The 18,289-nt window shown below is 36.6% G+C and overlaps 1 protein-coding gene across 2 annotated transcripts in view; it reads left to right on the plus strand.

Moving 5' to 3' along the window:
• Positions 1-18,289, plus strand: part of Nkain3 (sodium/potassium transporting ATPase interacting 3) — a 614,865-nt gene that overhangs the window by 463,106 nt on the left and 133,470 nt on the right. For both annotated transcript variants that reach the window (XM_032905295.1, XM_032905301.1), the window contains exon 4: positions 14,868-15,065. In XM_032905295.1, coding sequence (XP_032761186.1) covers positions 14,868-15,065 — 198 coding nt within the window. The remainder of the gene's footprint in view (positions 1-14,867; positions 15,066-18,289) is intronic.

The following is an 18,289-nucleotide window of genomic DNA, read 5'->3' on the forward strand; positions in this document are numbered from 1 at the left end:
TAGGACTAAAGTAATAGACCAAGTAACCATGAAATGAAACCTCTATGACCATAAACCAAAGGATTTTCTAAACTGATTAGTTCAGGTATTTTCTCAGTGATTGAAAGCTGATTAAACACAGAAGCATAGCAGGGAGTGATACTAGTTAGAGGTTGAAGATGAAGCATCAAATACAGTTAGGAAGGAATTGATTCATGTCTTCTGAGGCACAGCCAGATGAGCAACACACCAACATCCACTCAAAGGACTAGAGAAAATTTTGAATGCTTCTAACACAAAGAAATTATGAAAATTCTAGTTGGACCGACAAGATCATGCCACATTGTATAAACAATATACCATATAAAACTCTGATTCGCATGTACCAGCTAAATGATGTTTTTAGTACTTCATTTGCTTCACTTACCCTAATAAGATGAATAATTTATTCAGTCATTATTGAGAAAGGAGGAGGTTCCTATTGACTCCTTTCAACAGCATGAGGTCAGACCCAAATAATACAAGGAAGGGAATTCTGTTCTTCTTCACATTTCTGTACATGTTCTTTAACAATTTTAATTATATATGAAAAGATTCTTGATCACACCTTTCTTTTTTGTTTCTGCTAAGATATTTGCTTGGTCGTACTCATGCCAACTTGAAATGACTGAGACAATGAAGGATACCCAGAAAATCCTGGAATATCTACATCCAACATGTAGACATTCCCCAATGCAGTATAAATAAAGACATGTGGCTTTCCCAGCATAGTCAACCCTCTCTTGCTGATTACACCTCAAATGTTTTCCATCCCTCTCTCAAGAGATGACATTTGCGCCATTTAGTTATATTTTCTATACTCATATTTTATATAATTTTCCTTAACTGTATTATCCATAGGTGGAAAAAAGTTTAAGGATTTTTCTAGTGTTTGAATACAGAGATCTCGAAAGTCACTACCATTTCTACCATATATAAAATTACAAACAGAAGAGTGAGGAGCTCTTAAATGTGTACAACAAATACAACTACAAGAAATTTGGTGCTCCAAATTAGAGCCATGGATAAAAAGAATTGCATTGTACAAAGCTGAATGCCACAAGCAAAAATCTCTGGTAAGGTCTGTACCTGGACAGGAAAACCCAATCTCCATTTATGACAGAGACTTCTGTGTACAAGTAATAGAGTTAAAAACTCCAGAGAACCAGGAATGTCATACGCAGCAGCACTCCCTTCTTCAGTGTTATCATTCAGCCTCCAGCATCCTTCTCACAGTGCTCGGTAACAATTTCCATATGCCATTCTCAGGGAAGGAGAAAGGGAGTTTTCTGAAATGTATCACAACAATCTGTCCCTTACATCACCTTTCACATTTCCCACTACAGAAATAATTTTCCGTTTTTGCCCAGTCACATCCATTCTCTAAATTCCTAAAAATCAGATGACATCAATATTTTGGCTGGACTTTGAGTATTTCTTGATTTTTTTTCAGGGATTTGTCTTCTATAACTTCAAATCTCCTTAAAACTACCCAATGCTCATCTTAGCTTCCTGTCATCTACAGAGCCATTTGTCAGTTCCCTGAACATTCAAACCCTTTTATCATCTAGGGCCTTCATCTTTGTAATCTCTTAGCCTGGAAACTCTTTTTTCCTGATATTTACCTCTATTAATCATTTTTCTTTTCCTTTGGTAGATATTTTCTCAAGTTCTTTAAGATGTATTCAGTTTGTAATATGTGTATGAGTGTTTTTCCATCCATGTATGTCTGTGCACCATCTGTGTGCTTTATGCTCACCGATATCTGAAGAAGGCATCAGATTTCCTGAAACTGTAGTTCCAGGCAGTTGTGAGCCAGTGAATGGAGGCCTGGAATCAAACACTGGTCCTCTGCAAGAGCAAGTGCTATATTAAAGACTAAGCTATCTCTCTAGCTCCTTTGTGTATATCTTACCCTAAATATCTACTCAACTCAAAGAAGTAGTTTCTAGGCACTTCATATAAAGCAATACTGTGCACTGATAATAAAGTAGTTCTTATTCACATTTTATAACTGTTTTGTGTGTGTACTTGGTTTGTTTGGATTTTTTTTTGTTGTTGTTACCTGTCTTTCCCTGTATAATATGCATTCCATGAAAGAAGAGATAACAACTCTTATTCTTTCTGAATCCCAATGCATAGCTCCTATTAATGCCATATACTGTGTGGGTGGGCTTCCATTGTTTCATGAAGTGGTCCAAACTATGACATCAAACACCAGCTTAAAGATAAAAGGCTGTATCTGGCCTGTGGACTATTGAACTGAAAAACTACAGCAATGCACAGATGTAAAAATGAGAACTTGGGTATGTAAATGCTCAATAGCCAGTCCCCACTTTGGAGATAGGCTTTTCAGTATTTACCTACATAATGTATATGCATATGTATGTATATATGTACGTATGTAGGTATGTATGTGTGCATGTATGTGCACATGATCTCACTATGGGTCCAGGCTATCCTTAAATTGTTTGAATCCTCTAGCTTCTGTTTCCCAAGTGCCAGGGTTACAGAGACATACCTTCATTCTTCAGTTTTCACACTCTTATTTATATTCAACATTAGTAGTACACAACATATCACTATGACCTGCAGGAAGACTTGAGAAAGCATCAACAAATGACAGATTTTTCCCTGTGGAACCCTAGATATTCTGTAAACCTTTCTATAGCATCTGTTCTTACTGCAGGGAAAGAGTACACAATCACTATTATATTTGAATCAATGAGAAGTTGGAGGAAGTGATGAAATTCCAAATAAATTGTGTATCATTGACATGGGCATGCCATGTCCAGGACCACAGTTCCTCAGACTCACGAAAATGGCAGACTCTTCCCTGGGTGAGGCTCAGTGAAATGGTAACATCTTCCTCTGGTCCAAGTACAAATGTTATAAATTATTACCCTTTAGCTAAAACTTTTGTGTACAGACACTATCAGCCACAATATCTCCTTCCCTGATGACTATAACCCTAGACTACTGCCCTACAGAGACTCCCTACTGAGAATGACTGACCTACCTCCTCCTCCTTGGCTCTGATTAGCTCAATCTGTAAAGTTTGTAGGTCACTATGGGAAGTCTTTGCATTACAGAACTTAAACATTCCTTTGAAACACTGTTTTCTGCATATAATATAAATCCACATTTCTCCCTAAAATCCTTAGTATAAAGAAGATAATTAGATATGTAGAAAATTACCTCAACTCTTACAATTTACATTTTGAGATGGAGTGTTTTACTGATATGATTTTATTGTGTAAATACAAATTTTAGCAACTCTTGAAAACCAAGAAATCCTGCTTTTTAAGCATACATGGACTTCCCTGTAATATTATAATTTTTTGCTTCCAGTTGAGTTGGCAACTGATGAAACAAGGTAAAAAGATAAAGAATATAAATGCCTATATAAAAATGAATACAGCAACCCTTTGATTAGACTAGACTGAAAGAAAAATGTAAATATTATTTAGTTGAATCTGTATTTAGAAATGGAGAAGATTATATGAAGCCAAATTGAGCATATATCAAAAGTAATTTAAATGCCAAAGAGAATAATTCTAACTCTTTGGCTAATGAATAATTGTATAGCAACATGCTGAAAAGAAATGAATAGTGATATTTTTGCATGTGAACTAATATCTCAGAAACACTTACTGTGAATAACATGAAGGCAGGCACATCTACATTGGTTCTAATAAGCAACATTTCTAAAGACTCATGGAAAGTTTTTCTGTATTTCAAATATCTGAAGAACATGTCCGGAAGTCTATATAATGTAGATTAATGCAATGAAAGAACTGATCAAAACCAGGATAAAGGCAGATATTCAAGATCACAGTGCTATGTGAAAGCTACTCCTGATTGACCTTATATCAACAGCTACTCTCCTTGTCCACTATCAAAACCACCATCTTACTCTTATATTGCCATCATGTCTGACTGTTGCTATAATTTTAAAATGCACACTTGCTCCTTGCCTGATGCCGGCAATGGCTGTCTTACCCCGCTCCTACCACTAGCTCCGTCAAACTTCGAATGACCACCTCGCAGCTGTGTCCTTTCTCCTACCACCTAAGGCACCGCCAGCCACATAACACAAGTGCTGGGCGAAGACTTTCCTATCCTAATCCAATAGTAGCCTTTTCCATCCTCCTTGACAACTCTGTCTGTAGTGGAGGCTACATACTATAGGTGCCCCAAGAAACCTACATGTCTGCCACTTCCTATCTACTCCACAGCCTCCTTCGAATTCCCAGTCCTCTTTGTGTCCGCTTCTCTTCCTGTCGGGCTGGAAATCCCATCTCTACACCTTCACCCAGCGATTGGCTTCTGCTTTCCTTATTGACATAATCAAGAAGCAATTAGGGAACCAGATTTTAGTTATCACCTCCTTCCCCTACACATGACCTCACAAGAAAGATACCTGGAGTCTGGGTGCACTTTCGGCAGCTGTTCACTCCCCACCCCATGCTTGGCTGAATAGCAAATGATGGGACAGATGGATAACAGAGAAATGGGCAAGAGCTTGGCCATATATATTTCATATATTTGTGGGAGACACCCAAGGATTGGGTTGTTATCAAAGAAATGGTTCACACCTCAACACAGGAAGCAGTGTGTGTAGAATGCTACACAGAAGAGAAAAATCCTAGACAATGGTGTGGATGTTCCTCTATGTAATTTTCAGCTGGCAACAAGTAAATCCATGCTAGGTAATCAAGGTTGGCCTTTCCTTGCAGGCAAGGAAGAAAGACAATTTTGTAAATTAAGATCCTTATTTAGGCAAGGAAATTTTACTTTTAAAGATTTATAGTTCTAAGTCACTTTTGTGCTGAAATGCTACATTTTGAGAAGCTAAACTCTGTTACCCTTCATTACCATTCCAAACACCATTGTTTGGATAATCATTAATGTTATAAAATAATCTCAAAGTTAAATTTGTTTTTGAAAAATTTTAATCAGGTCAACTTCAATCATCATATTGCATTCTAGTTACAAATGAGAAGGAAAAATGACATTTGAAATATTAAAAAATTAATTTAATATTGTTCTATAGTTTCATAATAATCTGTGTATTTAAAAATTCTAGAACTTGATGTAGTAAAAGAGTTTCAACACTATATATGTGTATATATATATATATATATATATATATATCTCCTTGACATTTTATGCATTTCCTTTTGTCTCATTTGTCTTGAGAGAAAACCGAGTTATCATGTGTTTAGTGATTTTTGTGTTTGAAATTTAATAGTGAAGGACATAGAAAATTGATGCAAACATAAAATAAAACTCCAGAGCAAACCTATGAAGTGTGAACCTTACATATAATTTGTGCTATTGATGTTCACTGTCAAATTTTAATACCATCTCTAGAAGCATAGTATGGTTAATAAATGGTTGTATCTCTAAAGATAAGTAAGAACTATGCTGAGATGTTTTATGGCTTTAACAAATATGCATAATTTGTGTTTTATTTGTATACATTTTAGTCAAAGTCACATTGAAATAAACTTATGTTCTACAATAACGAAGATCACTAGATATGAATGCTTAAAAGAAAAAAGTTCTCAGAATTTTGAGATCATGCTAATTCATCTGGAACCTAATGAATTCTATTAAGATGGGGAAAACACAGAGCTCTTCTATATTAATCAAGAATAACTATAAGATATTAAATCTGATGATCAAGAAGTGGAGCAGTCAGTGTGCATCTCTGCAGTTTGCCTGCAGGTAAATTGCTTTGCATTAAGCTAAATTCACCAATGAAAGCAATTATTTTTCTGTAATATTTTACCCTCTAAGAGCTGGAAATGATTCATGTAGCAAATCAACAGACCCTAAAAATGAACTGAAATGTTTTATTGTCAATAAAGTACTATTGCAGTAAAGGTAATTGAATAGCAAACCAACAAGCAAAAAAAATGTAAAACATTTTATTATTGGTATAATTTCAGGCATGCCCATAAAGTTCCCTTCAATTCCTTAAGCTGAGAAAAAAATATAACTACATAGGGTAGCTTTGCCCTGAAATATACTCTGGGTATCTTTGTGACCTCCTGCCTCACCCTATCCAACAGAGTGTGTGGGATATACTTGTGTTTCTTCATCGTTCAAAGGCAAAACTGGTGACATTCAATCTTACCCATTTGCAGCTTCAAAGGCTTTCTCCTTTCCACCAGCTTCTTTATGATTGCAGAGTCCAAACCGTTACTTTTAAAAAACTATTAAAATATCCACAGACAGAACTGAAAACAACCAAAGGAGCAGGGATCAGGATGCTCAGTTGACTAAGGGCTTCTGGCCTTTCAGCAAAGGCCATATATGGAGCTGCTCCAGAAAAAGTGTCTGACCTGGATGACAACATGACCTGTTTAGGAGGAGAGGAAGCTGTGAACCCAAAAGAATCTGACCCTGTTTCTCCTTCCTGAGCTGTCCAGCTGGGCAGTTCTCTAGCCTGTGCTCTGTCCCTCTGCTGCCCTATGCTCTAGCCTTGCCTGAGTGCCTTCTACTCACCTAGCGTCCCAGCTATGCCGTGCTGTCGTTTAGGCACCATCTACTCCCCAATATGCTTAATTGTTCAATGCCTTGGCCTGGGAGCCACTGAACTGCCCTGCATTGTTAGTTCTTCCTCTGTTTCACATGGGCAATCGAAATCCTTATTTATTTTGTGTCCTTGTTAGATTTCTATTGCTGTGATAAAGACTATTTAAAAATGAATTTAAGGAGAAAAGGATTTATTCAGTTTACAATTTGTAAAGCAAATAATTAGGGCAGTAACTGAAAACCTGGGATCAAGAATTGAATCATATACCATGGAGGAGCACTGCCAAGGACCATCTTCACTTTCGAGAGGGGTTCTAAGAAAAGGATGTCTGGAAGTGGTGAAAAGAGTTGACATATGCCAGTTTAGTCAAATCTCTTTTTAAGAAGGTAGCCATCAGTGAAGAAAAGAACTAGCCAAATAGGCTTGAGGACCTGAATTCAGCTCCCCAGAACCCACATAAAAGCTGAGTGCACCCAGGTGGTGGCTCCTTTAATCCCAGCATTTGAGAGTCAGCAGTAGACATATCTCTGTGAGTTTGAAATCAGCCTGACCTACAGAGCGAGTTCCAGGACAGGGGACCCTGTTTCACAAATCAAATTCAAAAAAAACAAAACAAACAAACAAAAAGCTAAGTATACTAGCCCAAGTACCTGTAATTCCTGAATGCCTACGTGAAACAGGAAGTAGCTGGTGGAATGTCCAGAACCTCATGGTCAACTAATCGCTTATGTTTTAACAAGGAGGCACCATGGTAAACAAAAAGGGAAGGTGAGGGCCTCCAAAGGTTATCCTCGGCCTCCACACGCACACTATGGAGGATATCCACTTACACGCAGACATACACACAAAAGAGAGAGAAAAAAACAAGAGTATTAACACAACCATCTTCCAAGATGATGGAACCCAATTCAAGAACATCATATATACTCTTAAGTGTTGACTTTCATCCTAAAACTTTTAGAATCCTCCATGGGTTTGTCTTGATGGAGGATCTTGGACTAAAGCTTAAAAGAGGGCCTGGAAAGATAACTCCGCTGTTGAGAGTACTTGCTGCTTTTTCAGAGGACTTAGGTTCGGTTCCCAGGACCCACATGATGACATGTAACTCCAGCTCTGGTGCCCTCTTCTGGCCTCCATGGGTGCATGTATTCATGTACACATATACAGACATGCATGCCTACATATGAAATAAAAATAATCTTTAAAGCTTAAATGAAACTCTTATGTTAACTTTTAGCCACTATTATCTGTTTCTCTGGCTGTTTCTTGTAACAAAACCATAAATTGTAAGAAATAAGTAGTTCTGCCCTTTAAAAATATTTAAATTACTATTTCAAAAGCTAGAAAACAACATTCTTACTAAATACAGTTGAGTTTTCTTAGTACAAACAGTCAACTTATTCTCATGTTAATGTTTCATTTGGCTCTGAAACATTTAGCACAAAGTAGATTTCTTCCTTAACATAATAAAAGCACGGACTATCAGAGCTAGAAATGACCTTAGAGAGTCGCTTATTCACACCACCACCACCTTCATTTTATTGTTGAGTCAATTACTCAAAGGAGAGGTAATTGGCTAGAAGTTATATGGCTAATTAGTGATAGATTCCTCACCAGGACATAGTTTGAAGTTGAAAAGCCTCACCATACCAGTCAGTTGTCATGGAAGTCTCAGGTGTTTTTCAACTACTCATTCTATTACACTCTTAATTTTCACAGCACATTAAGTGGTGCTTCATAATTTCTACAGTAGGACAATTGTTGATACTTTCAAATTAAACAATAGGGCAGTAATGGTTGAGTGGGAAAGTTCCCTTTTGGAGGCTGAAATTTGCAGATGTGAGTACAGATGTTTGGCATTTACTATGTGCTTATGTATTATCAATGAGCATTTAAGATTACTGTTTTATCACTGTCTATATACGTCCTAATAAACTTGCATTTTTAATTTGATGCAATTATGACTTTAATGTAATTTCTGTTTTTGCATCTTTATTATACTTTGCCTGAAAGAGTGACCAATTGTTTTGTCATGTTGTACTATATTTGTGAATATAATTTTATGACTCCTTTTTGTTCTTTTAATGGATAACTTTCATTATGGAAACTTATGAGAATTGCTTTCTGCTCTATAATGTGTCATTCATTGTAGATTAAAGCTTATTTTTCTGTTAATAAGACTTACTCAGTAAAGCACTATTCTTTAAAATGTTTTTTTTAAAAAAGAATGACTCAAAGTCTAATTGTGTGTCCAAGCTAAGGATCTGTGCTCTGCTTGATACAGTTTTCCCGGTCTGCATCTCTCTATGTCTGCTTTCTCTCTGGAGACCCATATATATATATATATATATATATATTATATTGCTTGCTTGCTATTCTAAGAGATCTCCCTGTGTCAGTTGTCCAGGCTGTTCATTCTTTTTATCCTAAAACTTTCTCTGAAAAGCTCATCTCCTGAAGAACGCAGGTCCAGTCCTTTATTTCACATATCAATCCCATCATTTAGTTTTCCTATTGATTGCCTTATGAATCAACAACCTGTGACCTCAACTCTTTCATTCTTAGGAGACAACAAGCATACAATTTTTCTTAGCATTGCAAAAGAATTATAGGCTCTATCTACCTTTGTTAAGAACAGACGATAATGTAATTGGGTAGGACCCTCGTTGTGCTTTATAAAAGTAAAGAGACCAGAGATATGTTTGGTGGAGGCCCATGCTGGGGCATCCTTTCCCCATGAGGAACCAGCCATGTAATGGTATGGTATAGAATAGTTTATTCAGGATATAGGGAGAGAAGTTGAGAGAGAGAGAGAGAGAGAGAGAGAGAGAGAGAGAGAGAGAGAGAGAGAGAGAGGAAGAAGAAGAAGGAGGAGGAGGAGGAGAAGGAGAAGGAAGAGGAAAAAGAGGAGGAGGAGGAAGAGGAGGAAGAGGAGGAAGAGGAGAAAGAGGAGGAAGAGGAGAAAGAGGAGGAGAAGGAGGAGGAGGAAGAGGAGAAGGAGGAGGAGGAGGAGGAGGAGAAAGAGGAGGAGGAGGAGAGGATGGCCATGAACAAGTGGAAAGAGATGGGGATGGGAACGGGGAGAGAGGGTAAGGAGCAGAAGCAAGAGCAATAGGAGCAAGAGAGAGGAGGTGACAAGCAGCCCCTTTTATAGTGAGTCAGACATACCTGACTATTGCCAGGTAACTGTGGGGCAGAGCCTAGACTAAATGCCAATGACCCTGCCCTGAAGTTACCATTTCCACTACACGTGGTCTAACATCTCTCTCTGTCATGGGCTGACCCTGAACTCAGGAATCTATCTGCTCTTATAACACACACACACACACACACACACACACACACACACACACACACACACACACACACACACACACACACACACAAATTAGCTGGATGGGATCTTCTGTGATCACCATGCCCTAAATTTCTTTATCTCCTTCCTTAGTAATTTTCTGACAAGTTGGCTCACAGCTCAACTGCTTTTGTTCCTTTAGGTTTGTGAAGCCCCTCATACAATTCATATTTCATCCTTATTTTTCCATAGTTGAGAAATTATGTATTTTCAATCTCTTTCTCATAGCCCTAAGGGCTGTCCTGAAGGTCCCAATGTTTACCATTTTGCTGTGACATAGCCAAACCCTAGAGTTCTGGGCTAGTGCTATTAATAATAATTAATAATAAAATTAATAATTAATAATATTCATTAACGTTAACCTGCTGTGTCCATGTATTGTTTCTTATATGTTTGTTTTCTGAGTTGACTATTTGGCAGTGAACAGCCAATTGCTGTGTTCTCCCACTCCCAGCTTTCCTCAGTTACCTACATTGCTTTGTGTAGGGTTGAGGCTTCAAGGTCCTGTCCCTGCCCAGTTTGCCTCACTCTGCTTTATTATACCATCGGGACCACCTAGAACAGCAACAACCACATTGGTTGGGTCCTCTCACATCAACCAATAATCAAAAAAATGCCTCCAAACACTTGCCTACAGACTAAGCTGATGGAGACATTTTCTTAATTAAGGTTCTGTTCCCAGATAACTATAGCTTGTTTCAAGTAGACAAAGGGGAAAAAATACCTAACCAGAACAAATCCAATAAAATATCCAACCAAAACATGGCCAACAAAATTATAAACACCGATGCCAGTCTATCCATAGCCATAATAGCCATAAACATAAATAAACTTAATTCAGAAATAAATATGCAAAGCAACTAAGTAAACTAAAAATCAGAGTTAAATTATTTTTTTCCACAAGAAATGACACTTGTCTGTGAAAGACTGCCACAGAGTACAAGCCAATCTAGTGCACAAGCAAAAGGAAAAAGCATAGCTATTGCGATATATGATAAAAATAGGCATACAATAAAATGTCATAAGAGATAAAGAAGGCCACACTATTAATAAATTGAATATTTCATCATTATTATCCAAGGATTATAAGCATATGTTCACCAATAATTAAACCTCCCAAATTTATAAAAACACATGATGGACATGAAAAGTCACAGATATAATTTTTGTGGTGGCTTTAATATTCCTATCTCATATTTCTTTTAAAATATATTCATTATTATTACTGTGTATGTGTGTGCATGATGAGTGGGGATAGGGATTGGACATTGTATATATAGAATTCATTGACCACTTGAGAAGTCAGTTCTTTCTTCCACCTTTTACTTTGGTTCTATTGATCAAACTTGTTTCCAGGTTTATGTAGCAAACACATTTGACTTCTGAACCATCTCAAACCCTTCTTCATTTTAGACAGGTCAAACAAGCTCTTTCTTAAAAATATATAGTTAAACTATGACTTATCAAGTATACTAAACTAACATCCTCAGAATATTTCATTCAACTAATATGAAACACACAATCTCAGCAAGCCATGGAACATGGATGGAAGTCAGTTGCACTTGTAGATTCATTTGTGACTTATGCTGGGGTTAAACCCACATTGGAAAGGCAGTGGCGTCCACCAGCACTGTCTTCACATTAGTAGAGTCCCTTCTATGTGCATCAGGACTTAGATAAGCCTTCTCTTTGCAGTCTCTGAAAACTCTCCTACCTTCACAATACTCCTCAGATTGTGTCTGCCAAAGTGACTTGATATTTGAGCTAAGAATTTGCTGCTATGCATGCTAGGGCATACAGAGATACTGTAAAGGTACAGCAGTCATCACACTTTGAAGATGTCCCATGTACTAATCACTTTGTTGAAGGGATATACATGTGGGCATCAAATTACCTATTGTGGCTTCATAGTTTTCAGATTCTACAAAATTGTAGAATAGGTGATTTAGAGGTTGAGCCACTTGCTGACATCAGGCACAGAACTCTCACATTTCAAGATTATTCTCAATTGATGAAGTCTGCTTCAGATCAGCAGACACACCACACACACACACACACACACACACACACACACACACACACACTTCATTTTAAACATGCTTTATGGTTCAGTGACTGAACTCTTCTAAGACTGCCACTACTAGTGTGCTCTTCCCTTTTCTCCTTGCTAAACTATAAATCTGCCTTCGACATAGTTGTCCAGTAACCTTCTCCTTGCAACATACCCGAAATCTGTCCTCAGCTTATTTGTGTTTCTAATCTCCTATCTGCTACCCCAGGCCCAATCAAGGAAGCAGTCAGTGGACACTCTACCCAAGATCTCATATGACTTATGGATCTCTCTCCCTCCCTTCAATGAATTCCCTTTCCTCTTCCCTCATCTTCTGATGGAACTTGAAAGTCCCATTGTCTTTATTGATCAATCAATAACAAATTGGAGAACGGGACCTTCAGTGTTCACATGCAGATTCCCAATCAAAGCATCAGAAACACCCCCTACAGAGATGTCCTATGCTTGGTTTATTTCTACTGACAGTATTCCTGTTCTTTCTCTGCCCTTTTCAGATGCCCTGTACTGATCTTTTAACATTTCCAAAGATGTTTCTTTCTCTCTTTGTAATAGAGTCTATTTTTTCCTTCACTTGTTCTGTCTTTTCATCAAGTTACATAAAGGCAATTTCTAGTCTACCATCTCACCCAAAATTTCAAATATTAAATATCAGTCTCCCACAAGTGCCCTTGCAGAAATATAGATTATGAATCTTGTATTGAAAGTGATTGGGACAAGAAATTTTTCAGATTAATTTGGGTTTTCTAATATTTACACATCACTAAGATACCTTTGTTGTGGGACTGAAGTCTAATGTAGTCATTTCTATTGTAAAAATACATTGAAGTATGGATATTTTTCATATATACCTTATACACATAGCCTAATGTAACTTTATAACATTTTTAACACATATAAATCTGTCACAGGAGGTAATGATTCAAACTTGCCAATGATACTTTCCTGTTGACAATCAAAATGTTTTGATATGCTTTTACTATTAGACATGCCTAGCCTAGAGTAAAAGTCATCTCCTGCAGATGGAAAATCTGTAGTAGTTGTCTCCACTAAGAACTCTGACAAATTTTAAGTTGTAAAAATTGAGGAGTGCCTTCTTTATCCTTTGGAGTGAGTATGGATCTATTTGTTAATATATTTGAAGAAGGGAAATAACTCTCTTCAGGGTATAGAACATAATCAAATATTTAATGGGAGAGAGAGCAAAGAGTAGACATGATGTTGTTCAAGGATGTAAAAGTACACGTCATAGCTCCAAGTCCTCACTCTATACCTTGCATGCTCTACTAATTTACACCAATTTATTTACTTATAATAATTTACTTTCTTTGCCTACACTATTTTCTTGTGCCTGTGATAATAAAATATTGCAAATTGATTATCTTAAGCAACAGGAATTCCCTCATTTCCAGAGGCAGAAATCTGAAATAAGTTTTCTTGGGTTGAATTTGCTGTTGGCAGTGCTATGAACATCTAACTGAATAGATTTCTTCTTCATTTCATTATTCTCCTTAAATGTCTAGAGCATTTCTTGGCAGTGGCTTGAATCACCCCAATGTCTACCTATATGGTCACATTGGCTTCTTTTCTTTCTCTGTATATCTGTCTCATCTCCATTTACCACCTGTTTTTATTACATGTGATTTCCCCCAAGTATAGTGACATATGCTATAATCTCAGCATTCAGGAAGTGGTGGTAGAAGGTTCAGGAATTCAAGCCACTCTTCAATGCATTGCACATTTGAGGATAGTTTCAGTTGTAAGAGATTGCCTTGGAGATAGAAAGGAAGAAAGATATGAAGGAATTAAGGAAAGAAGGAAGGCAAGAGAAGGAAGAAAGGAAAAAAAAAGAGAAGACCTGTATCTGCGAATATAGTCTGGACCCATTCATGTATAACATCCTGACCGCTAATCCTTAAATTTTTGCTGATGATACATAAGAAAAAAAGTTCAGATTCTAGGAACTAGACATATGTTTAGAGGATATAATTATTCAGTAAATTATAATAAGTATATACTACTACCTACATGGATAGTAGAGTCTATATAGTAAGATATTCATATCACTGGGTTTCATATGCATATATTTTACCAACCAATTAGTAAAAATCATTAAATAAGACAAAACCATACCTCTACAAAGCATGTGCAAACTGTTTTCTTATTATTTCTTCAACTACTTTCATAGAATTTACACTGTACTGGTCATTATATAAAATATGGAAATTATTTGAAGTCAGGTACAGATAGCACTGGTTTATATGAAAATATTGTACCATTTTACATTAGAGATGATCATACATGTATTTGGTATTTGCAGAGAAGTCTGAACAAACTCCCAATGAAATCCTCAGAGACAGCTGTAGTGTGTGGAACTTTTATACAACATCATCTAGTATGTAATGAAACACTCAGAAAATATGACCACAGGATGATGATATCAATGATGATATCACAATAAGAAATGTAGAAAAGATTATTTATATGTAAGCAAAATACAAGCCCCCTGGATCATTGATATTTAGTAACCTTATAAGGCTAACGTTATTATTCAAAAGACTGTGTCTCTACATTGAATGATTATAGCTCAGTGGTGCCAGTATGTCCTTTTTTTCTTTTTTTTTTTTTTTTTTTTTTTGGGAGCTGGGAACCAACCCAGGGCCTTGGATTTGCTAGGCAAGCGCTCTACCACTGAGCTAAATCCCTAACCCCGCCAGTATGTCCTGTACATGACATTTTTAGCTTTCTATTTTCTTTTCTTCATTTGAAATTAAAATCATCTCTGTATTTCTGCCTATCATGAACTCTTTCCAATGTCAAAGCCAAAAGTATGATGCAATGATATTGTCGCTTTTGTTCCCTTGTCTACTGCCATATAGGACACAGATCTGATGACCTTCAACATCTCTGTACATCGGTCATGGTGGAGGGAACATGGACCTGGCTGTGTCCGGAGAGTGCTACCACCATCAGCCCATGACATGATGGATGACTACACATATGTCTCAGTCACAGGCTGTGTCGTCGATTTCCAGTACCTAGAGGTCATCCACAGTGCTGTACAAATACTGCTATCTGTAAGTCACACTTTTGTATCATTCTCTGATAGTCTTCTTTGTTGACATCTTGTATCTTCTATCTGGTAGTAGCAAAAGCTTCAGATAAGCACAGAGAAAACATTAACAGCAGAAACAGCTGCAATTTTGGAGTCATTAATGATACATAGTAGATGGTTACCTAATTTTTCCAGACACATATAGATATTGTGTTTAGAGTCAGGTAATTACTGTGATTTCCAACTTGATATCCAACCTGTACTACGTTATCACCACCTGAAGTGGTCCATTATCCAATGAACACTCCAAGGTATAAGGGTAATGTAGTCTTCAAGTAGTGGCCTTGAGTTCTAGGGTAAGTATGGAAACCCTTATATCGGCAGATAATCATAATTCACGTCAGTCTCATGCTGTAAATAATCATTCCTTAAAAAAAATAAGTCTTCCCAGAAACATTTTAACGTTTGGTGTCAAATCACAGTCCTATAAAGAAACAGAGGAATTGGATTGGTTTTACCACCAAAAGTGTTATGTACTAGGAATTAAGGTAATTTCCTTCCACAGGACTCCTACTTACATTCTGACCATTGTGTAGAGTGGAATTATTTAAAATATGTAATATCAAGTACTACACAGAGTGCTTTATATTGTTTTTGAGAAAGGGTCTTACTACGTTTCTCTGCCTGGCCTGGAACTCTGAACGCTAAATCAGGCTGGGCTGAACTCAAAGGCCTGTCTGCCTCTGCTTCCCATGTACTAGGATTAAGAGGTGTGTCACCATGCCCAGCTAAATAACAGTGTATCATTAAGACCTATTGGGTACCATATATCATCATTTCCACATGATTTTTATCAATATTTATTTTTTTCCTTTTGGTTCTTCTTTAATCTTTTTCTTCCAGTCTGGTTTAAAATAAAAGAACTGTGGATCATAGTAGTGCATGCCTTTAGTCTAATCACTCAGAAGGTAGAGGCAGGGGAATCTCTGCCAGTTGAAGGTCAGCCTAGTCAAAAAAATGTGTTCCAGGACAGTCAGGGCTCTGTTACAAAAAGGAAACCCTCTCTCGAAAAGACTATAAATAGATACATAAATGGATGGATGGATGGATGAATGGATAGGTGGGTAGGTGAGTGGGTGAGTGAGTACAGGGGTAGATGGATATATGAATAAATGGATAAATAATAGAGAGATAGAATTAATCATTTACATTCAAAGCTTACGTATAATTTTTTAAATCTAAAACATTTTTCTTAGACATATGTAGAAAAATAAACCACACATAGAAATGTTCACAATAAATTACTTAAGCATATTTTGTGAAAATGGTAGCATGTTCTCTAAAGCTTTACAGTGCAACAGAATGTAGGAACCAAAAGGCCACTTCCATGAAATTGGCAAATAAAGCAACTTGAACCTAAATGCGAAACAAGGTGAGAATACTTTATAAATGTTGGGCTGCCTATTAAAAGTAGGCCCAAAGGAAAGTCTAAATAAATCATGTAAGTTGCCACCTAAATGTACTTGTCACTTGTAAATGAATTTCTTAATTTATCTTAGTGACTAGTCAAAGCTGCCAGTATGAATTCATAGCTCTGACTGTATTATTCAATCCTTAAACAGATTAGCCATCACTCTCCCAAGTTTTTATGGAGTATACTTCGAAGGTGAAATATTTAATATTTTATCTTTTTACATTGAAATATAATGCTCTCTTATTGTTTCACAACTATAGGATTATGGTAGGCCATCCCAATCAACGGAGACTACTTGAAACCCTCTAGTAAATTCCTAATTCCTATAACATAAAAATAATCTGTCATCTACAGGTGTTGCTGAATCCCTATACGTTTCTTCCTACTCATGTCTATCTATGGATAAGATTTAACTAGGTACAGTGAAAGATTAACAATAAAAATTTACATTAGACATTAGCCACCTTAGCATGTTTTTCCCTTTCTTTCTAGCTTTAAGCCAAGAACATATGTACAAGAACAAGCATAGATTCACTAACAGGAAGCACTTTATGTCTTTTCCAGTTTCTCTGAGTTTTACAAACCATTAGACTTGTGCTTCAAAAGGTTATTGGTGAAAATAAAGAGGACAAAGCCACTGCCATAGTATGTCTGCAACCTAATACCTCAGAGCCCTGGCAGTCAATAGAACAGGGTTACATTGAACAGAAGGATATATATATATATATATATATATATATATATATATATATATATATATAATATATTTCAGTTTAAGGGTTTTTCCCTCTAGCTGGGTCTTCAATATACCTAGTTGAGGAAAATCATAGCCATCTCTTACCACTTTTTAGAGTTGTTCTTTTCTCCCTGAAGATTTTATTTATGTGAAATTTGTGAGTTTTGTCTATACCACATACTTAGCCATTTCTGAAGGTTACACAGATATAGTACATAAATAAGTCATTACTTATTCCTTACAGACCATCTCTATACACTGTAATTCATCTTTGTCTAAACACTCAAAGCAGTTAAAGATTCACTCACCCAGTGAATCACATATTACTGTAGCAAACTACTGGAGATGTGTATGTTTAGGAAGAAAACTATGGTTGATAAGTAAAGTTCTTTGTGTTTGTTGTCTGGATCTTGGTTTCAGTCCTTGATCTATCTAGATTTTTGTGTGTACAGTAAGTACCCTGTACTTTTATTGAGACTCAATTTACATATAACTGAAGTATGTATTTCAACTGCATTACATACTTTTTTGGTAAAGCAGCTTAAGGAAATGTTTATTTCAGTTTTGCGAAGGTATACAGTCCATCATAATGGCAAGACATGAACAACTTAGGGGGCAGCTGGCCAAGGTATTTGTGTAGCCAGGATATGTAGAGAGAATGCAAGTGCTCAGTTTGCTTTCTATTTCTATCCAGGACAGGACCCCAGCCCTCCCAACCACACCATTCATATTCAGAATGGTACTTCCCTCTTGAGTTAAACCTTCCTAGAAATTTCCTCATATATGCACCTTATAGAATGTTTACTGATAGTTCTGAATTCTGTCAAGTTGACAATGAAGATTAACATTCACACTTTCTAACTATAGGCAATCACATAACTACTTTTTCTGCCACTGGGCTACTTAAATGGACGTTTCCTATAATTTGAAACCATAGCTAATTGTCTTGAACATGCCTTCTTTCAATTAAAATCATTTTCAAAGTGCATGACCTCATTTCCTTTTATGTCTGAATAATATTCTATCATATGTTTGA

This window comes from Rattus rattus, chromosome 1 (assembly GCF_011064425.1).
Source record: "Rattus rattus isolate New Zealand chromosome 1, Rrattus_CSIRO_v1, whole genome shotgun sequence".
In the NCBI taxonomy this organism is placed as follows: domain Eukaryota; kingdom Metazoa; phylum Chordata; class Mammalia; order Rodentia; family Muridae; genus Rattus; species Rattus rattus.